The 23,026-nt window shown below is 34.6% G+C and overlaps 1 protein-coding gene across 1 annotated transcript in view; it reads left to right on the plus strand.

Moving 5' to 3' along the window:
* The window catches only part of LOC126829989 (collagen alpha-1(IV) chain), a 37,224-nt gene that overhangs the window by 8,198 nt on the left and 6,000 nt on the right, over positions 1 to 23,026 (plus strand). Inside the window, exons 8-34 of the mRNA XM_050560193.2 lie at positions 819 to 881; positions 1,026 to 1,103; positions 1,215 to 1,367; positions 1,596 to 1,658; positions 1,890 to 1,988; positions 2,278 to 2,331; positions 5,783 to 5,882; positions 6,053 to 6,175; positions 6,532 to 6,837; positions 7,212 to 7,292; positions 8,478 to 8,575; positions 8,755 to 8,964; positions 9,509 to 9,677; positions 10,140 to 10,250; positions 10,708 to 10,922; positions 11,234 to 11,387; positions 11,613 to 11,726; positions 12,920 to 13,090; positions 13,222 to 13,473; positions 13,682 to 13,777; positions 18,403 to 18,492; positions 19,860 to 19,993; positions 20,297 to 20,603; positions 20,767 to 20,820; positions 21,163 to 21,348; positions 21,688 to 21,821; positions 22,452 to 22,596. Coding sequence (XP_050416150.1) covers positions 819 to 881; positions 1,026 to 1,103; positions 1,215 to 1,367; positions 1,596 to 1,658; positions 1,890 to 1,988; positions 2,278 to 2,331; positions 5,783 to 5,882; positions 6,053 to 6,175; positions 6,532 to 6,837; positions 7,212 to 7,292; positions 8,478 to 8,575; positions 8,755 to 8,964; positions 9,509 to 9,677; positions 10,140 to 10,250; positions 10,708 to 10,922; positions 11,234 to 11,387; positions 11,613 to 11,726; positions 12,920 to 13,090; positions 13,222 to 13,473; positions 13,682 to 13,777; positions 18,403 to 18,492; positions 19,860 to 19,993; positions 20,297 to 20,603; positions 20,767 to 20,820; positions 21,163 to 21,348; positions 21,688 to 21,821; positions 22,452 to 22,596 — 3,760 coding nt within the window. The remainder of the gene's footprint in view (positions 1 to 818; positions 882 to 1,025; positions 1,104 to 1,214; positions 1,368 to 1,595; positions 1,659 to 1,889; positions 1,989 to 2,277; positions 2,332 to 5,782; positions 5,883 to 6,052; positions 6,176 to 6,531; positions 6,838 to 7,211; positions 7,293 to 8,477; positions 8,576 to 8,754; positions 8,965 to 9,508; positions 9,678 to 10,139; positions 10,251 to 10,707; positions 10,923 to 11,233; positions 11,388 to 11,612; positions 11,727 to 12,919; positions 13,091 to 13,221; positions 13,474 to 13,681; positions 13,778 to 18,402; positions 18,493 to 19,859; positions 19,994 to 20,296; positions 20,604 to 20,766; positions 20,821 to 21,162; positions 21,349 to 21,687; positions 21,822 to 22,451; positions 22,597 to 23,026) is intronic.

Consider the following 23,026-nt stretch of genomic DNA (forward strand, 5'->3'; position numbering starts at 1 on the left):
TCTTTTCATCCATCAGTCAGTTGGTCTGACTATCCACATTTGCTAGGATGACTTACAGTCAACATTTTTCATCTGATTTTAGTCAAAATTGTAATGGAGTTTTAAATGGTCAGCCATATTCATAGTCAAAATTTCTACATACATCAAGAACAATCAACCAATAGCAATGACTTTTACGTCAAGTTTACACATACAATTACTTTTGTTCTGTAGAACATGAGGCATAATAATAATAATAATAATAATTCATTTATTCATATGTAAATAAGTACACTTACAAAGATTCAAAAATAAATATATAAATATATATACATTTACAGTGAACAGTAGTCATACGATCATTATTCTGTACACAGAAAGTTTATAATTTCATTAATATTATTTACATCTTGGTTTTCGTGATATTAGCTATCTCACATCAATGTAAAGTCTCTGATACAACCAGGTATATTGTCATACGTTATCTATGAGATCTTGGATAAATTTAAATGAGATTCATCAATATTTTGTTCACTTATTGCCTTTTTATTCACAGCATGAACCAGCATCACTCACAAACATATACCTGCTATATTAGGTGTGATTTCATCAATTATGCCATTGACTTAAAAAAATTACATTTCTCAATCCTCTGTACTACAGTGTGATATATGGAACTGGCTTGATGGTTGTCATTTGTGTAACCTCTTGATGAGCATATTTGCCATGTCATCTTCTTGTCATTTTCTGATGATTATTTAGCATGACATTTTAATTTTATAAATAAATAAGATTGTGTAAAATAATTGATTACAATGATTTTAATCCTTTTTTTGCAGGGACGACCTGGTCTACCTGGCTTCAGAGGAGAAGAGGGTTACCCGGGTCCTACTGGAGATATTGTAAGTAAAGTGTTTCACTTTGAAAACAGTGCTATATTATTTTCTGTCACAGATTACCCGGTAATTTTAAAAGAACGTCTACAGTAATAAATAGCGTTGTGGTCACAGTATTTATTTTTACAAGATATCTATTTCATATTTTAGGGTCCAGGCGGTGAGAAGGGCAGGGTTGGTGACAAAGGTAGTAGAGGAAGTCCAAATATGGGTTCTAAAGGTTCTAAGGTATGTTGTTTCATTTTAAACTTACGAATTTACTGTAAAGTAGTTTTATGGTTAAATTGGAAATTTGATAAAATATTTCTAGTTTAAAAAATTGATTTTGTGATATTCTAGGGAGAAGCTGGTCAAAAAGGAGATGCAGGAAATCAGCCTGTTGTTAGTCAGCCACCAATAGGCATTAGAGAAGGTTTACCAGGAGATAAAGGTATCAAAGGAGAAGGAGGAATGGGTGGAGGAAGAGGAGCAGAAGGTTTCCCAGGAATGCCTGTGAGTAGGATAACATAATTATATAACAACTAAAGGTTAAATTATTGAATCCAAGAGATTCAGTAGCCAGATCTTGGAATACTAAAGCTAAGTACGTTAGATTGAAGTGGTTTATTTTTTTATGATCAGAAACTTGTAAAATTGTATGACCTCTACCAAAGATGGTCAAATTTTGATCAACTGAAGGTAAAACTATATTCTTGTCATACGTATAAACTTGTTATTTAGGGTATTCGAGGTTTACCTGGTCCTAAAGCTGTGAAAGGAGATGCTGGTAATTCTGGACGACGTGTAAGTTGACATTTTATCTTACTTGAAACAGATTTATTGTTTTTATTTATGTGATTAGTAACTTTTAGCAGTAAGAAAGTTATTGAAATTTGAAGCAATTATTTTGAGCTTTGTTGTTCAAGAAATATACTTGTTAATAATATTCCTTGGGCTGAAATGCTGATTAAGATATTAAAGTGATATTTTAATATTTGAATTTGCCCCATGATTATTAATCCAATACTATTTTAGGGTAAACGTGGTAAAGAGGGTGTACCTGGAGCATACGGATTAAAGGGGTCCACAGGAGACAAAGGTCTGCCTGGGTTAAATGGTATTGATGGACCTAAGGTAAATACTCATTGCATAGAAAATTTGATGGTGCTATTCCAGCAGTATACTTACAAACAGCTTTGTTCTTTTGATTATGTGATTCATTGGTTTACTCTTATTTACCCATTAAATAATTTAGGCTATATTGCAACATTTTAAAAATAAGTTTATTTAAGTTTTACAAATTGATACCATTACATATTAAAAATATTGAAATTGAATACATCAGTAATTATAGAGATATCTCAGATGTATGGTGATACATATTTAGTACAGTACTTAATTTGATCTTTTAAATGTAATTTAGGGTATGCTTGGTGACGGTGGTTACACTGGACGACAGGGATCCCAAGGACCTCCAGTAAGTATATAAGCTGGTGTGCTTTTATTTTAAATCTCAAGAGATTTGATTTTTAGTCTTCTTTCTGTACTCAAATCTAGTAATTCCACAACTTTTTTATGATTCTATATTATTTCATTTATAATGCTGTACCATTTTTATATGCCCACATTCTCATGTGGACATATATTGTCGTCGTCCCTGTCTGTCCTGGACACCCTATAGGTCACAATTTTTATCCGATTTTGACGAAACTTGTAATATAGGTTTATCTCTCAATGATCGTGGTTTCTTTCTATATTAGCATGTATCAGATTGTAACTTTATTGATTATGGCCCCTGATTGTATGAAAAATCAAGCTTCTAGCTTGTGGTCTCTCTAGAGGTCACAATTTTGATCTGATTTTGACGAAACTTAAAATATATGTTGATAATCCAACAATCTTGGTTCCTTTCAATATTCACGCATATCGGACCATAACTTCCTGGATTATGGCCCCGGATTGAACGAAAAATTGCGTTTTTAGTATGTGGTAGGCCTACGTAACTCCCGAAGCAGACAAATAGGAAACAGTGATCCAATGGGGCTGCAATTCAACTGGGGTGATGTTAGCTGCGATGCGATGTTTATCAATTTCCATAATTTTTCTGTAAATGCAAGTGACAAAAGAGCGTATAATACCGACATCCAAACTCTCATTTTAACCACAACTAAACATAATATCAAGGCTGTATATATCGAACTTTCAATCAAATTGACTGACATGCCGCCTCGCTCAACAGCGGCCTCGCTTTGTACACTCCATCATTTAGCCTCGATCTAAAATTTCTGGGAGTTTGACGTCAACGTAACGGTTAATCTCCGCTTACGACGCCATTTAAAAATTTAATCAATCAATGAAATCCTGTTTAAATCCAAGCTGAATCCAAGCCATCCGTGGGTCTACAGAGTTGATTTTGTGCTTGTGTAAATAAAGATCTAATTGATAATTTCTATGACATCTGAAGCCTAAATAAAGACTTGCAATAATCAGATTTAGCTCTTGCATAATGTATGTTTAAACGTTAACTTTCTTGTAGCTGTGACATGTTTAGCATCATATCTTTCTACGTGAATTAACAATAAATTGTTCATTCGATAAAACAAATATTTTTTATACTTGTAAAATAAATACCAATTGTTTATATGATAAGTTGAAGTCTACCATGTAATATGGTAATTTGCAACGCGTTTGGGCATCATATCTTTTTACATGACCTAACTATAAATTATTCATTGGATAAAAAGGAAACATTTTATATAACTGTAAAATAATATACGAATTAACATTTTATATGGCATATTTTTACTGATAATAAAGGTATTCAAGTAATGTGGGAATTTGAAACATGTTTTAACACCATACCTTTTGCCTCCTTTTTCAAGGATGGACACTCAAAAGGAGTATGGTAGTTTCGGGGGTCCCTAAACTAGTTAATGTTCTTGAGTAGTCATGAATTTACGTCGTTTTTGATGAATTTTTAAGATATATGCATAAGCTAAAAACACCAGGATATACTCTAGAAAGCACCATTTACAGTCAGTTTTTTCAAAAGAAATTTTGAGCCTGGTTGGAGAGAACTCTGTCGTTCACCTCACGGAGCAAAGATAAGCCTGTCCTATCCTAGATATCATGTAATTTTAATTCAACTTCACAATTGTCAGTATAAATATAGTATTTACTCGACAATTATCACAATTTTCACCTGGCCTTAAAACATTTTGCTTGGATTTGTGTTCCTGGTGTTAAAAGCTTTCCAATAATGTATAGTTTGTTTAGTAGGGAGGACCTTGTAGCTCATCAAATGGGCTGTTTATTAGGATATTATAAACCCAAATTTATGTTTTTTTAACATTTAGTACACAAAGCCGTCGTGTAAATTCACTCAAACTGAACAGTAAGCTGTGCCTCAATTCACGCCACATGGCTAATTGTTTACATCCCGTGGTTTGATTGACAGCTTGCAAGTGACATGTATGTTTTTGTGCTTGCTGACAGCGTTTTTCAACATAAACAGATCAAAATTTTGGGCATGTGAGACATATAATATATGGTGCATTCTGGCACATAATGTCGACGTGAGCGGCTTTTCCTTTTTTCTTCCATTTCCTCTTGAGAATAGCTGGGCTCGAATGTTTATACGGCATTACTGTATACCTATAGAAGAGTTATTTTATACTGACGTTGACATATTTTGTAAATTTATATATTTATTTGAATATATATATGTGCCACAAGTCCGTCCAGTATAAGTGAACACAATACAGCAGTAAACTTGTGCCAAATCTGTATGCTTACTATTGAGCCCAGTGAGCATGTTGAACCAACTATGTCACTTCCGGTTTAATAAAAATTAATTTCTCGCTTACAAAAACTTTTTTTCTTGTGTTACTGAGGGGATTATTTATCAATATATATTTAAGATTTATAAAAACCTTGTTGAAAATCGTGGTCTTCCCCTTTAACATCATTTTCAACACTCATTTTTGAGTTTTTATTCAAGTTCAATGACTCTGAAAACCTTATAAAAGAGATATTTTAAGCTAAGCTATATAAAACAGAAAATTGACGATTTTCTAAAAAAATCATTCATTTTACGGAAATTCTTGCTGCCATTTTGAATTTTCTCCACCTTGGATTTTTCAAACTTTCTGTTTAGATTAAACATACATTATGCCTATTGCAGGTCTTTCTTTAGGCCTGAAATGATTTCTAAATTATTAATTAGACATCAATTAACTGATCCAGGCCATAATCAACTTTCGATGGCATCGGATTTCTCTGATATTAAATAGATTAGAAAGGTTCAGCCATATTATTTGTGAATGTAGATGCAACAGTCTGTTTTAATGATCGATATTCAGATCATCATAGAATGGCATTTCTGTTGCAAAACTATTAGAACTCATTGGCTAGAATAGCAGAAGAAGACATTTGAGGTGGTTGAGTTTTGCTAAAGCCCCCCAAACCCCGAGGCTCTGTGGACTAAACAATTAATTGATTTTTTGGAATTAGGTTCAGCTTCCTATTGATCAGCGTTAAAGTTGTTGTATTCACGGGCTGAAATAGCAGGAAAACGCATTTGTGGACTCTGTGGACTTTAAACGATTGAATGGTTGAACAGAATTTTCTTAGGAAGGCAGTCTGGAATTTTTTCGGGAATTACAGGTCTGCCCTGTACGCCTATGTTTGTAATTCTGTACGAGTTTTGTAAGACTAATACCTTTCATTGGCAATGTTGTTCCATTTATTGACCTTTCATTTGTCATGCTGTACAAGTTTTATAACACCACAGCATAATCTTTCATTTGTACTACAAGTAGATATTTAAAAATAACTGTGTTATAAGTTTTGATGATCTTATTATATTTGAATATAAAAAAGGCTAGGATTATTTTTGTAAAATCACAGATAAACTTCTTTTTTTTAAGGGTTTACCTGGTATTATATCTGATAGGGAAGGCCGTGGTAACCCTGGTTCCCCAGGAAGACAAGGTCCTCCAGGTGCTCCTGGTAAGAAAGGAAATGAAGGTATGTGTCCACCATAACAAGTTCTTAAAATATTTTCTTCAAAGTAATCCTGTAAGTATATCTTCTCAGGATGTTTTTATAACAGGATCTTACTCAATGAGTTTAATAATAGGTTTTCTTTTGTTTCTGTCAAATTTTGCTGGTGGTAATAGTATACAATTATTTTTCAGGTCTACCAGGAGAAGTAGGTCGTGTGGGTCTACCAGGTCTACCTGGTTTCCCTGGTATTGATGGTATTCAGGGAGAACCTGGTATACCTGGTATGTCAATGAAGGGAGACAGGGGAAATCCAGGTAAATATATTGTAAATATGCACTGATTTTTCAAACCTCGTTATCAACTGTCACTGTCAGTCAGGGGTGACACCTGCAGGGCTGCCCTGCAAGAAAAGTGTAAAATAACCATTGGTAGTTGTAATTTGAATAAGAATATCCAGAAATGCTATGCAAAATTCTCTTCCCGACATTTCAGACATAACGATAGAAATGAAATTAACCTTATGGTAGTCTCAAAATAATGAGACATTAAACCCTATTTATTACATCTTTCTTATTTCTGAAAGAATTTAATGGGCTTTAATTCATGCCATAAAATATTTAAGCAGGTTTCAGTAATTGTAGGCCTATATAAGTATGATTGTTTTTAACAGGTGTTCAAGGAGAGGATGGTAAACCTGGTCAAAATGGTCTACCAGGTTTACCTGGTATTGGTGGAGACAAAGGTCAACCTGGTCAAACTGTTGTTGGTCCAGCTGGTCCATCGGGATTACCTGGTTTGGATGGTCTTCCTGGTTTACCTGGATTTCCTGGTGATCCTGGTTTTAATGGAGATCCTGGTTTACCTGGCGATGGTTTCTTTAGAGTTGGTATCCCAGGTTCTCGAGGAATGTCTGGTAATCGTGGTTTACCTGGTCTGCAAGGACCTGATGGTTTACCTGGTCTTCCTGGATTTAAGGGTAAGTTTTACATCTACTTAAATCTTATAAACTCTGCATTTAAATTGCTTTGTTACAGAGTCAGCTTTATTTAAAGAGACATTGTGTGAGAGCTTAATGTTATATGAATTGTTATTTAGACATTTATTCACATGTCAAGACATAATCAACTCTCTAGACCACCAGATGGCTTAAATTGTCATTATTGTACTTGACAATCCAGAATATGAATTGAGGACCAACTATCTTTCAGCCAATGGTCGGCAATCATCAAAGACAATTTAGGGCCATTTCTTGTCAAAACTTCAACATTCAGAATAAATCTAGCATAATGTTTCTTTAAGCAATTGATAAACCAAGATATTTCTGTACTTAATTGGTGTATATTATTTCAGGTGATCGAGGTGATGATTGTGGTTTCTGTCCTGATGGTTTACCAGGACAAGTAGGAGAAGCTGGTGATCCAGGTTTACCAGGTAGGCATCAGGTTATGTTAAGAGAGGCGCTAAAGTTGTTTATACATAATATACAGTGTTGTATGGAAGATCAGTAAGTTATACAGTGCATTGTTAAGTACTGTAAGATCACTTCCACAATAAAGTAATTGTGGACCTGTATTGCAAAGTATTTCTATATGCCCACATTGAAATATGGTTGTATATTGCAGTCATGTGCTTGAAATTTATAGGTATTGTTCAGATAAGTGAAACGAAGAGGCCTATTGAATTTCAACTATTTCCATTATTACTTAATATTTGATGGTAACCCTGTCAATGCTCTAACAACAAAAGTTATCATCCAATATGTTTGAAAATTATTTGCATTCAGATTAGTTGTTCTTGTTCAAGTTCTAGAATCTTGTAAACACTCTAGCTACTTATTGATTGATGAGATAAATGAAACGAAGAAACCAATTTCCTTTAATTACTTCTAGAGCTATGATCATTGCTCACTTTGTAGAATATTTTTAAACACTTGTTTAAAGTCGTCATCATTTACAATTTGTGGTCTTAAGTTTTGAGGTTAGAGCGAGCGCGTTGTATCATAAGGTCTGTCATTGAGTCAGCTGACATGGTTTTGATTCCCCGTTGTACGTGACAAGGAGTAGGGTCGCTTGTCCAACCTTGTGGGTTTTCTCTGGGTCCTCCGGTTTCCTCCCACTGCTGTAGACCCCTACACACAGGCAAATTAATGAAATAAAATTGAACCATATATGTTAACCCTGAAATGATGTAGTTTGGGTCAAGTGGACGTTAAACCCATTTCTCTCTCTCTCTCTTTTAAGTTTTGACTATTGCAATAAATAATTACTTTTGGTGTCTTTGCCGTTGATTATTTTGTATGAACCTGTCTACTTGCCAATGAAATTGTTTAATACTTATTCTTAAATAGATATTATTTGATTAGAATATCCTACATGAACAATACAAACTTATATACCTTTCATTGAAAAGTATTAAGGCCTATGAATATTTCAATATACTAAAAGTATTAAAGCCTATGAATATTTCAACATAAATGAAAACACTAAAAGTAAAATAGAGGAATATTAGCTAACTCTTTTATAGTAAAGTCTGCTTTAAACGACAAACCACACTACATAAGCCTGTAATAATTGTAGTTTATATTTAATATATATATATATATTTATTTGGCTATAGGTTTAGTTGGATCATCCGGTAGTCCAGGTTTACAAGGACCTAAAGGTGGTCCTGGTGAAATAGGTTTGAGTGGATTACCAGGTCAAGATGGAAATCCTGTAAGTAAATAGAATAAAATAGAAATTCATTCAGTATTAATGTGAAAATTATAAATTTCTAGATTTTGTATATGAAATTGTGATAAATTATTACAGTAATATCATGCAAATCTCCCATTTTCAATAGAACATTTAAATGCTTATATGAGCTGTTCATGATTTGAAATGTTTTTTTCTAGGGTTTCCCTGGTAGAGATGGAGGTCTTGGCTTACCTGGATTGAAGGGAGAGAGAGGAGAATATATTGGTGTAACCGAAATAGAATTTTATCGTGGACCCAAAGGAAGGAAGGGAGATCGTGGTTTTCCTGGTTTGCCAGGTATTGATGGTTCTATGGGTACTGTCGGTCCCCGTGGTCCCCGAGGATTTGATGGCCTGCAAGGAATGAAGGTAGGGAGTGTATTTGATCATATGGATAACAAAGAACATTTCTCTGTGAGCATAGAACATTGTAGAAAAAATTGGGCATTTGTTGGATTTGTTTAAACTCAAAAGTGATGAAAAACACACTAGCGATCTATCGCATATTTCAATGAAACTTGATTAAGGTTGAATTTGTGTGCTGATAGGCCTTTCGATAATCAATAGTTTCATCAATAGTTTCATCAAATGATTTCATTTATAGTTAAATGATGATAGTAGTTACAGAGCAAATTACAATCGTTTTAATTGACATTTAATAACGAATAGTAGAATATCAAGTAGAATTACTTGATAGTAATCATTTAGGTATCTGTCTTCTGATTCTACACAATATATCTTTTAGTTGCTATATACATGTACAGGTTTTCATTCTTATTACTGCTGATAGCCAGCCTGATTAAACAATGTTGCAAGACAGCCTTACCTTTCACAAATACCTGTGTTCTAATATAATCATGTGATGAAGTTCATTATATTTTGTTTTGTGACATGTCTGCTGTTTATTTTTCAGGGAGATACTGGTCAGCCAGGTGATGATGGTTTAGATGGTTTACCCGGATTGCCTGGTCTAGAAGGAGAGAAAGGAGAGATCGGTGATACAATGATAGGAGCCCGGGGTCGTAAAGGAGTTTCTGGTCTTCCTGGTTTAGATGGTATGCCTGGTATAAAGGGAACAAAAGGTAAGTCTTCCTAGAACTTCTGAAAAGTTTCAAACTAAATTTTATTTTATTTTTGTATTTTATCAATGTTTAATTTTAATTTGTGCGATTGTGCTTTATGTAGTACCATTTGTCAAGGTTAACCCTTGGTAGTTGGAAATGAAATGGTTGGTGGTGGGAAGTGACCATAAAAAAGAATGAAATATTCTGTTAACGAGACGTTATATTCGCATCGTCACTTCGCATCGCATCATGGGTTTTCTCCTGGTCCTCTGGTTTCCTCCCACTGCTAAAGACCCCTATGCTCAAGCAAATTATTGAAATAAAAATTGAACAATGTGTTAGTCCCAAAATGACCTAGTTTGTGTCAAGTGGATGTTAAAATCTATAATATCTCTATGCTATAATATCACCTCTGATGTGTATAAAAAGAAGTTAAAATAACACTTTCAATAGTTACCATATTTTAAATTTATCTTATAGGTTTTATGGGAGACCCAGTACCACTGAGATTTTTAGAACCGATAAAAGGTGAACCTGGTTTTGCTGGTAGAAGAGGTCCAAATGGTATGCCTGGACTACCTGGACTACCTGGTAAGTAAATAATGGTACTTTAAAGCTCTTGTCATCATATGCATTTTTTTGAATGTCTAATTTTTCATGCTAATGCAGGGAAAAATATACTCACTTTGATTATTTAATTGAAAAAACCAAAACCAAAATATCAATGGTAGATAATCTCCCCGTGTGGATTCAGTTAGATTGAAAATAAGCTCACCAAAACATTTTACCCAATACCAATTATAGGTGACACTTCCTTGTTTGTATCATCTGCAGAGATTTAACTTACATAGTAGTTTGCAAAGTATTCAAAATACCTCATATCATGATCAACTGCTGCTGTAAAATTCTATGATAAACTGTATGGGGTAAAACTGCCATAGATAGGCTAAATGCACTTCCGTAAGCCTGTATTGTGACAATATATTTTTCATATCTTGGTAATAGAGAAAGTAGTGAAATTGCACTTTGTTTCCAACATTATATTTAGGTTCCAAGGGTGAAGAAGGTGAAGACGGTTTGCCCGGTTTACCCGGATTAGATGGTATGAAGGGGGATAGTGGATTACCTGGTATACCTGGTGGACGTGGACCCCAAGGTATTAAAGGATATCCTGGTATGGCTGGATTACCAGGTTTTGATGGTTTAGATGGTCCTAAAGGTATGAGTGGTGACGACGGTTTACCGGGTCTACCTGGATTTAAGGTATTTTATTTATATTTATTTTGTATTGTATATGATGTCTTTGAGGTTCTTGGATTAAATTCCAGTCCATTCTGATAAACCTGACAGAGCTTCCAATTGTGTTACAGATAGAACTTGCACGTGTTTTGATAGTGCAATGCTTATATTGGGCTCTGCAGCCACTCATATAAACTTTCTGGCTTGATATGATTGGCGTAAAGAACCAAGTAATATATGGTTGAAAACATGAAGAGATGTGTAACTAGAAGCAATAAAAGTTATTATTTATCTGTATCTGTCTTTTGAAGCTGACCTTAGAACATCTTTTATAGGGGTATGCTGGAGAACCTGGTTACCAACCACGTGAAGGTATACCTGGACGTCCTGGAGAGCCTGGACTTGATGGTGGAGTAGGTCCTCCTGGTTTAGATGGTCAAAGAGGTGCCAGTGGATTCCCTGGATTAGACGGACGACCTGGACCAAATGGTACAAAAAATCTTGTTTATGTCTTGTCCAATTTGCAGAGAAACATGAATTCTACATTTTCAATTTACACAGACAAAAAAATAATCTGAGAACATCAGAACAGGGATCATTATTTAATTAATAACATTAACCTTACCACTTAATATAGTGATTAATATATTTTATAATTGAGTGTATTCTCTAAAATTCGGATGCTTAAGGTGTATATGCTTGTTTTGTATAAAGGTGATCCTGGATTACCTGGTATTCAAGGTAGACCTGGATCCAAAGGACAGCCTGGTGAATCAATTTCAGGCCGACCTGGTTTACCAGGTCGACCGGGAGAGGATGGAGCTCCAGGTAAGATTTCTGTTTATCAATCCCTTTATTACATTTTCTTTAAGAAGATACAAAACAGTGCAAACAAAAACCACAATCAAATTTCTGTAAACTAGTAAATATTTTACTATGATGTTGGATATATAAAAAAATAACAATAGATTATTGATGTTATGCATTGCATGGATTATGATTATTGCAGGGGAATATTAAAATGGGTCTGTCTGTCTGTTCGTCACACTTTTTGAAACACAATAACTCTCCTAATTGAGCTAAAATTTGTCTGTCTGTCTATGTTTGGATGATGCTTTGGGACATGATAACTTTGATTCTAATTAGGTGAGAGTGATGAAACTTGGTTTATTGTTTCATTATATCCATACCATGACTATGTTCAATAATGATCATTTTCTTCTTGGGGTAAGCAGAGTGGTAAGCAATTTGATCGGTGGATACCTTGGAGTTAGATAACTCTGATTCTAATTCGTGAAACTTCGAATATAGTTTCATTACATTAATACATTGACTAAGTTTGATTGATGATGAGCATTTTCAGCTGAGGCTAAGTAGAGACATCAATCTGATTAGCTTAGACTTTGGAACATAATAACTCTACTTCTAAATTGAGGTAGAATGTTCAAACTTTGTGTAGGTGTTTATTAGGGGAATGCCTTGGCATTGTTTGATGATGCACATTTTCCACTAAGGCAGAGCAGCGATAAGCAATTTTAGTGTTGAGATTTTGGAACACGATAACTTTGGTTCTAATTGGGTGAGGATAATGAAACTCAGAGCATGGATTCATTATATCAATACCTTGACTAAGTTCGATGATGAGAATTTTCGGCCTAAGCTAAGTAGTGATAAGCAATTTGATGGGTCAAGACTTCGGAACATAACAACTCTGCTCTTAATTGAAGAATAGATGTTCATTATGTGAATATCTTGACATTTTCAATTAAAGCAAAGTGAAGCTAAGCAATTTCATTGGTCGATGGTTTGAAACAAGATAACTTTGATTCTAGCTGATGTAGAGTGATGAAACTTAGTGCCTAGTTTCACTACCAGGTACTTCAAAACCTTGACTGATATTGATCGTGAAAATATCCTGCTTAGACTAAGTATAGATAATCAGTTTGATCGATAGATATTTTTCATATTATTTTGGGATTGCAATGGGGGACATCAGCCTCACTATTGTCTTGTTATTTTAGGTTTGCCTGGATTACGTGGTGTTCGTGGTGATGATGGTTTACCAGGATTGCCTGGCCTTAAAGGACGATCTGGTGAAGATGGTCTACGAGGACGAGATGGTTTCCCAGGAGACCAGGGACGGGAAGGATTAGATGGTGAACCTGGACTGGATGGTTTACCCGGACGCCCAGGTATAATGTTGCTATGTATATTAAACAAAGTTAGAGCTAAATGTGTTTTTGCAATTGAAATGCAATAGAATAATTTGATGATGTAATTAATTACTAAGGAAAGACATGTATTTTTTTAAAAACATTTTTAGGACTTGCTGGTGAAAAGGGTTCAGTTGGATTACCTGGTCTACCTGGTCGAGATGGTAATGATGGTCGACCAGGAACTGATGGACCTAAAGGTCCTAGTGGGGATGATGGTTTACCCGGTTTACGAGGTGCTGATGGTTTACCCGGACAAAAGGGCTCTGAGGGAGAAGATGGAAAGAATGGGTTTAAGGGTCGTGCAGGTGATTCTGGTTTACCCGGTTTACCAGGAATGAAAGGAAATAGAGGATATGATGGTAAGTTTTTTTTGTCAGTTGTAACATTAGATCTATTGAACTTTCGTCTGTTTATTGTCAGGACTCCTGTGAGTGTTTCAATTATAAACCTAGGATTTACATGTAAAATATTCTTACTTTTCAATCACATTTGTACAGTGAACACCATTATTATATGTTATATAAAACTACAATTCATGTATTTAATTGTTGTTTTATGTTTGTATAGGATTAAAGGGTATGGCTGGATTACCTGGTGAAAATGGTCTACCTGGTGATAGTGGAATGAAGGGTGAATCTGGTCGATCATTCCCAGGAGAACGAGGTAATAATAGATATTCAAGAAGTTTGTTGTCGGCTCCTTAGGGCAGATTCACAATAGTTTCCATCAATTTGATTTACAATGTTAATCGCATCTATGCATCAGCTGTACATCTATCTGGAACTTGTAAGTACATCTTTGAAACCATTCAAAGGATTTCATTCAAAGATGATGCAGACAAAGAGGATCATGCGTATATTTGCAGGAAGGGAAATACAATATATTTTAATAAGGTTAATTTGTCTATTCTCTGGGAAGCTCTAGTTCATATTAGGCTGGTGCAATATAGCCTAGTTGGTGTTTGTGTGCCACAAATCACCATTTTATTTCAATTCATATCAGTCCTTGGTAAAACCGTCCTAATTTGCTTGTCAATCGAAAAATACCTCACTGGATAATTCTACTTTGAAATTGTTATGAAAGAGACAGATAAGAGTTAACTGCATGACTATCTAATGTGATGATAATGAATACACATACTCCATATTTCTTGATAATTTATTATGTAGCACATTGTTTTTTGATTCTGACTAATATTTATGGTTAGCATAAAAAAAACATAAAATGGGTAGACTTGCTTGATATTCCCCATATTTAAATTAGGTTCATGTCAATAATATCTCTTAATAATTAACCCTTTCAATGCTAGACGTAAATCCACTGCCTGTGCTAGACCCTTTAATGAGGAAAAAAGGGAGGTTGGAACTGAATGCCAAGCAGTACTTATGGAAGCTTTTATGAAAAATCTTTTTGTCTGTTGGGATGGGCATGAGGTTGGGCTAAGAGGAAAAAATAGAATTTTGGAAATTTGCATAATAATGTAGTCACGTGACGTCATGGCGGCCATTTTGGATTTCTCATTTCACACTAAAGCTAACACGAAAACGAATTTTTCTCCATGAAATACTTAAAAGATATTGTTTTTTTTACTGGATTTTGATAAAGATATATAAAATGAACAAAAATATCAATAGCAGCCATGAGCAATGCCGCCGCGAACACGCGCATCACGTCTCCCGCTGCCATGACCACGTGCGGATTGCAATACCTTGTTTTTACTTTCACTTTCACTTTCATCCCCAAGTCCCATATCATTATCAATATAGTCAGTCAATAGATCTACACGTTCGGGAATCAGGAATTACCTACGTATTTTACGATCCAGCAGGTCAGCATTATTATCAACATCAGAATTATTGTCAGAATCTACTGCAGACACAGGGCTATCGTGTTCACACTGGGCTTGTTCATCATGCACGGGAGACATAGCTAGCCATGGGCGGAACGTCGCGCAAAAAATCACACACTTCATAATACCAATCACTGTCCTGACTACTATCATTATCAAGTAACTGGAAACGAATTATGTGTATCACCCGCCTCGAAATTGTCCACATGTTGGTCAGCAAGACGTCATTCACGACTTCGTCGAGAGTGCATCGTCTACGTTGTCACAATGCACTCCGCCATTTTACGGTTTGCTGCTTTGAAACACGTGGAAATATGTTCTAGTGTATAGAAAATACAATAGATGGCACTTGCAGTTACGGTACTAATTTTAGCGAGGGCTTTACTGAGTACACGGTAATACCGGGTACGGGCATTTTACCGACATTTTATAATACCCGGTACTACCGGGTATACGCAGTGAAAGGGTTAAATGAATACTGGTCTGTGTGTATTTGTTGGCAACTGAAAATGAAACATCTGTGATTACAATAGTTCATAAAGTCTAAACATTGTTTATCATGTTTATAAAGGATACTATGAAATTGTATGGTAATCACTTGTCATAAAACATAGCAGATTGATGTCAAGTATGGAGCCGAATCGTTGCCATATTAAGAGAAAATATAATAGTTACAATTGACAAATTATCATAGTCAAAATGGTAAAAATGGTCATTTTCGAGATTTTTCACTTGTAAATATCACTTAACACAAAATCACATCAAAACAAACCCAAAAAATCTATTTATGTTTTTTCACTTTCTACTTTTCGCCTTTGCAATTTCACTCTAACTTTTTCATCTTTGCATTTTCAACTATCAGAATTTCTCCAATATAATTCCACCACAAAAATTTCTCCAATCGAACGGACAGAAGGCGTGGTTCCGGGTACAGCCAAAGTTGACGTTATAAGACGTCAGTATTTATCGTCTCAGCTAAAATTACTACTCCATTGGGTTATTCTTAAGAATTTTATTGCCGATTTTATTTATTTTTTTGGAGAAAAAAAATGAAATAATTCGTTGTCATGTCTAACCACTTTTGTTCAATGAGTTATATCATCGAAGCTTGACCGGATGAATCTTTGACAGCTTATCGGCATGGATGTGAGCGAATTTCTGGCGTTATATCTGAAATAAGTGAAACTACAAAAGAGGTGCCTGGCTGCCTTAATCAATTAAAAAATGGTCTACAGTTATTAGACGATGTAATAAATTGCAAACAAGACAATTAGGGCATGGTAGAAAGTATCATTTTTGGTCAGGAAGAGTTGATCCGCCAAAGTTATTTATTCCACAAGAACAGTTACAATATTTAGTTGATAAAGATCTGTTATTTGTAGAAAATAAAAAAAATTAAAAAATAAAATGTTCCCGAAAAGAGGTATAAATTATTGTTTCACTGGGTCGGTTTCCAGCATATTTTAATTTACCTTTTCAATCAATCATGATAAGGTACGGTAGTTGTCATCGCAAAACATGCAGCAGAGTCTACCTGTTCACTGTCAATATTAAAATCTAATGGATTATGTAGTTGTCATAAAATATGACAGTAAAGACATAAATTATTTGTTCTTTTCACATTAACTGGGAGTTAAATAATGCGAAACTAGAAATAGAAGTTATATTAATTAAAATACAACTAGAAACAAAAGTTGTATTAATTAATATACAAGGCGGGCTTAATTAGGCCTATATTACATCTCCGACAAGAGTAAAAAAAAAAAACCCAAAAAAAACAAACTATATTATTGACGGTTGGATGGTATCATGTTAGTAATAGTTATTTAATTTTAATCATTAGCATTTTATACTTTGGCAAAGCGGAATTTTTTAAAACAAGTATCCGGTAGCCAGTATGTAGGCCTAATAAGGTTTATGTGGTCTAATAAAAATACAGATGTGATGTCATCTTTTGATGTTGGCGTACTAGTACTTCAAATAAAGTACACTTCTATGGTATCTACAATTAAACATACATTATGCAAGAGCTAAATCTGTCTATTGCAGGTTTTTCTTTAGGCCTGAAATGTTATCTAAATTATTAATTAGACATTAATTAACCTATCCAGACCATAATCAACTCTAGATGGCATTGCTAGCCTGCGATCTTTAGTGGATTGTGAGCCGATTTACTGCATAACTTTCCTTCTCAATTTAACGATTAAATGGATAATCGAGACTATGCTGTTTATCGTACTGACTTTAGTAATGATGATCAAGGCTAGCCGGGAATTTCAACATTTAGTTGGTTCATAGTGGATCAATTTGAATGAAATTTTCAGCAAATTGCCTTTACATTATCTAGTTTTTAACTCTTATAGTGAGAACTGCCAACTCGTTATCGCATCTCCCATAATGTATCTTTAAACAATTGCCTACAAATAACATATTACGTTAAATATTGTTTTATAATTAATTAATCACCAGGTGTTTTTATAAGTCAAAATCCAGTAGGCCTACAGCGCAGGCCGGATCCATTCACTTAATTTGACATGCTTATTGTTTGAAATATGTGTAGCCTATAGGCTGTTTTGTGTCGTGTCCACGGGTTTGTATTGTGTAATTGTTATGTGTTATGCGGTCCTCCTGCTCTTACTATTCTCTCAGTTAACCGAAGAACTCCAAATTTTAATGCATCAGCCGCTTATATCAACATAGTCCGTATCAGGGAGCATTAATTTTAGTCCAGACGATAAAAACAGATGAGTTATGACGTCAACTTCGACCGAACTCGGAAACACGCCCCTTTCCTTATATGGCAGTTAGATTGGAGAAATTGTGATAGTTGAAAATGCAATGGAGAAAATCTGATAGTTGAAAATGCAAAGATGTAAAATTTACAGTGAATTTGCAGAGGCAAAAAGTAGAGAGGGAAAAAACAAAACTAGATTTTTCCATTGTTAATTTTTGTCGAGCAATTTTGTTTTATGGTAAATATCCATTAAAATGTATTAAGTGTTATGTGATTTTTACATGTGAAAAATCTCGAAAATGGCCATTTTTACCATATTGACTATGATAATTTTGCAATTTTAACCATGATATTTTCTCTTAATATGGCAACGATTCGGCTCCATAGTGAAGGGGATTAAATTGTTCAACAAAGGAGAAACTGAATTGTTTTAAGGATTAAGATAAAGGAATGACGTAGATTTAGTGGTCATTCATGACAGGTTATTATAACACTATAACTGAGTTGATCACTTTATTACTTAATTAATCTGGCCTATTATTAACGATAATCAAGATTAATAAGAGTTGTATCCACAGTGCAGTCAATATTTGGGAATTTCTTTTGATTTTTTAGTTTGATTCACCATGATCTTGATGTTTCTTTTTTTCTCTGTGTTATATTTTTGCAGTTTTACTTATACATGATTTTAAAATGGTATTTCAGGTAGAGATGGTTTACCTGGATTGGATGGTTTACCTGGTGTTGATGGGCCACCTGGTTTAAAGGGTGCTATTGGAGATAATGGACTTCCAGGTAAAAGATAAAATATATTTATCTGATAGAAGTACATAATGTGAAAACTCTCTTAAAACTTAGCAAGATGGGTTTTTTTAAAAGAAATTACGACAATCTATTCTTCTCATTCTTAAATATAAATAATTTTACCCCAAAACTTCCGAGCAAAATTCCCTCTGATAGCACACTGCATGGTATATGCCCATCTTCATTAGCCCAGTCTGTGCCAAAAAGTAGAACGTTAAACCTATTTCATGTTTATACGGCCACATGGAAATGTGGTCGTATATTGCCGTCGCCCCCATCCGTCTGTCTGTCGGTCCGTCCATCGTCCACAATTTCTTGTGAACACTCTACAGGCTACATTTATCATCTGATTGTTTTGAAATTGATATATGTTGTTTGCATTAGTGAGATGAAGAAGCCTATTTAATTTCGATAACTTCCGTTAATTTCTTCTGGAGTTATGGCCCTTGTTTCACTTTGTTGCACCTTGTGAATGCTCTAACGACAAAAATTATTATCCGATCTGTATGAAATTTATATGTATTGTTTAAATTAGTAAAATTTTCAGCAAATTTCTTTTAATTACATCTAGAATTAAGGCCCTTGTTTAACTTTGTTGAATCTTGAGAACGCTTGAACAACAAAAGTTATCACCTAATCTGTATGAAATTCATATGCATCATTTGAATTAGTAAAATGAAGAAGCCTATTGAATGTCAGCAATTTCCGTCAATTACTTTTAGAGTTATGGCCCTTGTTTTACTTTGTTGAACCTTGTGAACGTTCAAACGACAAAAGTTATCATCCGATCTGTATGAAATTTATATGAATTATTTGAATTAGTAAAATGAAAAAGCCTGTTGAATTTCGACAATTTCTGTAGATTTCTTCAAGAGTTTTTAGAACCTTGTGAACCCTCAAACGACGAAAATTATAATGTTATCTGTATGATATTGTGTATTAAATTCCCCAAATCACCTACAAAAGAATAATTATATGACAACCCTTGTCGACTGCTCGGACGATTTAGCTGCTGTGAGCGTATGTTTTGTTGCCTGGCAACCTATCTTTTTTCATAATATTCCAAAACTTAAATTTATAATTTTGATTTGATAGAAGAATTAGTCTTTTATGATGTAATAACAAAATATATGTGTAGATTATCTCAATTTAATATTATTTTTAAAATCTTCAGTTATTCACATCACAGAATCCACTTCATTTTTTTATACCTAAAAACCTATAGTTTCTTGGAGTAGTTTTAAAAATGACATATGTAGCAGAAAACTTGGCTCCCATAAAATACCTGTGTATTATTCTGTATAGTTATAAGGTTTGTGACATAATCAACTTTTAGAGATATTTGTACTTTGTCACAGGGTTAGATGGTTTACCAGGACCCGAAGGAGATAATGGTTTCCCAGGAGAAGATGGTCGAGCTGGTCGCCCAGGAGTGAAAGGGGCACCTGGTCAAAGTGGTTTACCTGGTATTTCTGGAGAACCAGGCCGTGAGGTAGGATGCAAATAAAATGATTGTGTACAATCGTATCACCTATGATAAAGCAGTAACAGCTTGAATATACAAAATAAAACCTGTCATTATAAAATTGAAGCTTCTATATTATGCATCAGCTTTTTAGTACTGGGCTCTGTGTACAGCATAATGCTAGCGGAACTAAAGATATTTAATTTCTCGGACCACCCAGAGTTGCCGTCCATGTGCAACTGTATGTTATGCACACTCCTAAACGTTACATTTTTGTCATCATTTCACTTCACAGTTCTTCTGATAACTGGTGTATGAAATTATATTTAGGGTGAAGATGGTCGCCCTGGAAGAGCTGGTCTTCCAGGTACTCGTGGTGATGGTGGTATTGATGGGTTACCAGGATTAGATGGCGAACCTGGAGCACCCGGTGAAGACGGTCGACAAGGATTACCAGGACTGCCTGGTCTAGATGGCAGAAAGGGTGACAGTGGTTTACCTGGTTTTGATGGTTTACCTGGAGAAAGAGGTCAACCTGGAGATGATGGTCTATATGGTCTACCAGGTCTCAAGGGTTTCCAGGGTGACTCTGGTTTCGATGGACAGCCTGGTCGCCAAGGAGAAGTTGGATTCCCTGGTAATGTTGATAGATTTTAGATAATGATTTATTTATCAATTTCCATATAATTGTTAAGAATTCACTAGATTATTTTAAAGACAGTGCTTGGATTGGGTAATTGTGTTATGTGTTATAAAGATAACATAATACTATAGTAAATGATAAATATTGCTATTTTCAGGTGACGTTGGTCCTGATGGTTTACCTGGTTTACCTGGTTTAGATGCCCCTCCTGGTAATTACATATTATCATACTTTCAATTTGAAATTAAACCTCAAACGGTATTGTCAAAGAATACTGCCGATACATAGTATTGTTTGTATTTTTTGTGCACACACATCGAAATGACATTGTTGTCACCCCTGTCTGTCAATCCATAGTTGCTTGGGAACGTTCTAGATGAAAAGGTAATCATCAAATTCATACACAGTGTTTATGTTCAGGAGACGAAGAAGACTTTTGGTGTTTTTTTTAAAGTTCACAATATTTATGAATACCATATATTTGTTATATATATTTCTCATGTGTGTTTTTTTTTTTCAAATTAAATTCTGTTTGGATACCTTTGCTATTCAGGTGAAAGAGGTCCAAGAGGTATTGAGGGTTTACCTGGTTTTGATGGAATGCCTGGACTACCTGGTCTTGATGGTGACAACGGTGAACCTGGAAGGCCCGGACGTAAAGGTCAAGCAGGTTTCCCTGGTGTAAGTCGTCCAGGAGAACGAGGTAGACCTGGTGACGATGGTCTCCCCGGTTTAGATGGTAAGTCAAGAAGGAAAAACAATAATCAGGGCTTGTGTTTCAGTCAAGACTGGCAGGGAAATTGACTGGAATTAACCTTAAAACAGAATAAATACAGTTTAATTTATAGTTCCTAAGAGTAACACAATTAAGAATATATAAAAAATGCAAAATATTGTCATTTTGTTTAGGAAAAAATCTTGCTAATCCAAGGTAAACAAATTTTTCAAGTGGAAACCCTGATTTGAACCTAAGGTGAATATATGTTTTAATTTTTAATCGAGAATATCAAAAAATAAGTTTATCATGTTTTTGAAAAGAACTCATAATTTGTATGTTTTGTTTCTTGTATTTCTACAGGTTTGAAGGGTGACAGAGGTCTTTCAGGTTTACCTGGCTTGCCTGGCACTGATGGCTTTAAAGGTGATCGTGGATTCCCAGGACGTCCAGGTTCTGATGGGCTACCTGGAGAAAGTGGTTTCCCAGGACCATTGGTAAGTCAACACTATACAGATTTGGAATTATTAAGCACTCACATTGAAACATACTGAGTACTGATAATTACTGTGAATCCATTTGAAGCATGGATGCTCTAGGGGCTAAAAGTATTATCTAATATACACAGTTTTTACTGATTTCGAACAAATTGTGATTATTACTGTCGAAGTTAGTTATGACTTTGAAAAATCTTGTGGCTGCTTTAGAGGCTAAGGTTACATGTGATTGACTTGAAATTTTCGCAGCATGCTTATGAGATGAAGAAGCCTATTGATTATGTATGATAAACACTAGGAGTCTCTAGACAGCAATCAAATTTGAATTAATTCTGATAATTATTTCATGCACTGTTTTTAGTGTCTTGTAAATACACCCATTACCTACAAAAGAATAAATATGAGACAACCTTTATGGACTGCTTGGGCAACTCAGCTGCAGTGGGTGTATGTTTAATTGTATGGCAACCTTTCTTTTTTACTTTTTTATGTACTAAAATTATTTTACATATTAGGAAATAAACTTCAATGTTGGAGTTTTGTGAAAGATAAACATTTCGTTTCAATTGTTCTTCCCCATTTTGTAACTAAGATATCTTTGTAGTGTATTTGTTTTCTTATCATTAATAGGGTGATGATGGTGTTGATGGAGGCCCAGGCCGTAAAGGTGAACGTGGGGAGGATGGTTTGCCTGGTCTGGATGGTAGAGATGGTGAAAGTGGTAGATCAGGTTTACCAGGTCCTCAAGGGCTACGAGGAGACGATGGTGTTCCAGGTAATTGACACTATTATAGTAATGAAATTAATAGTTGGTATGAAATAAGGAATTAGGCATATCAAATTCACAAGAAAATATATTTATCTAGAATAATATCATATTCAATTTAACCCAATTATTGAAAATCCAAACATTGGCCTATTTAGAATGTTTACTGGTAATAGATTTTAGAGCATCTTACATTATCATGATGAAGTTTTATCTCAGAGTTTACATACATTATAATGTGAACTTTTCTGATATAACTGTACATTCAAATTAGAATTTGTACCAACCAGTAACAATCTCCAATAGGCTAATGTCGCTGTAAATTAAATGTTTACAGAACTGATTTGATTTATTTTAATTTAAAATCCATTAGATATTGTGGTGAAATAAACAAAGAAATCAAGATTACAAAATGTCCTTTTATGGGCTATAGAAAAAC

This window comes from Patella vulgata, chromosome 1 (assembly GCF_932274485.2).
Source record: "Patella vulgata chromosome 1, xgPatVulg1.2, whole genome shotgun sequence".
In the NCBI taxonomy this organism is placed as follows: domain Eukaryota; kingdom Metazoa; phylum Mollusca; class Gastropoda; family Patellidae; genus Patella; species Patella vulgata.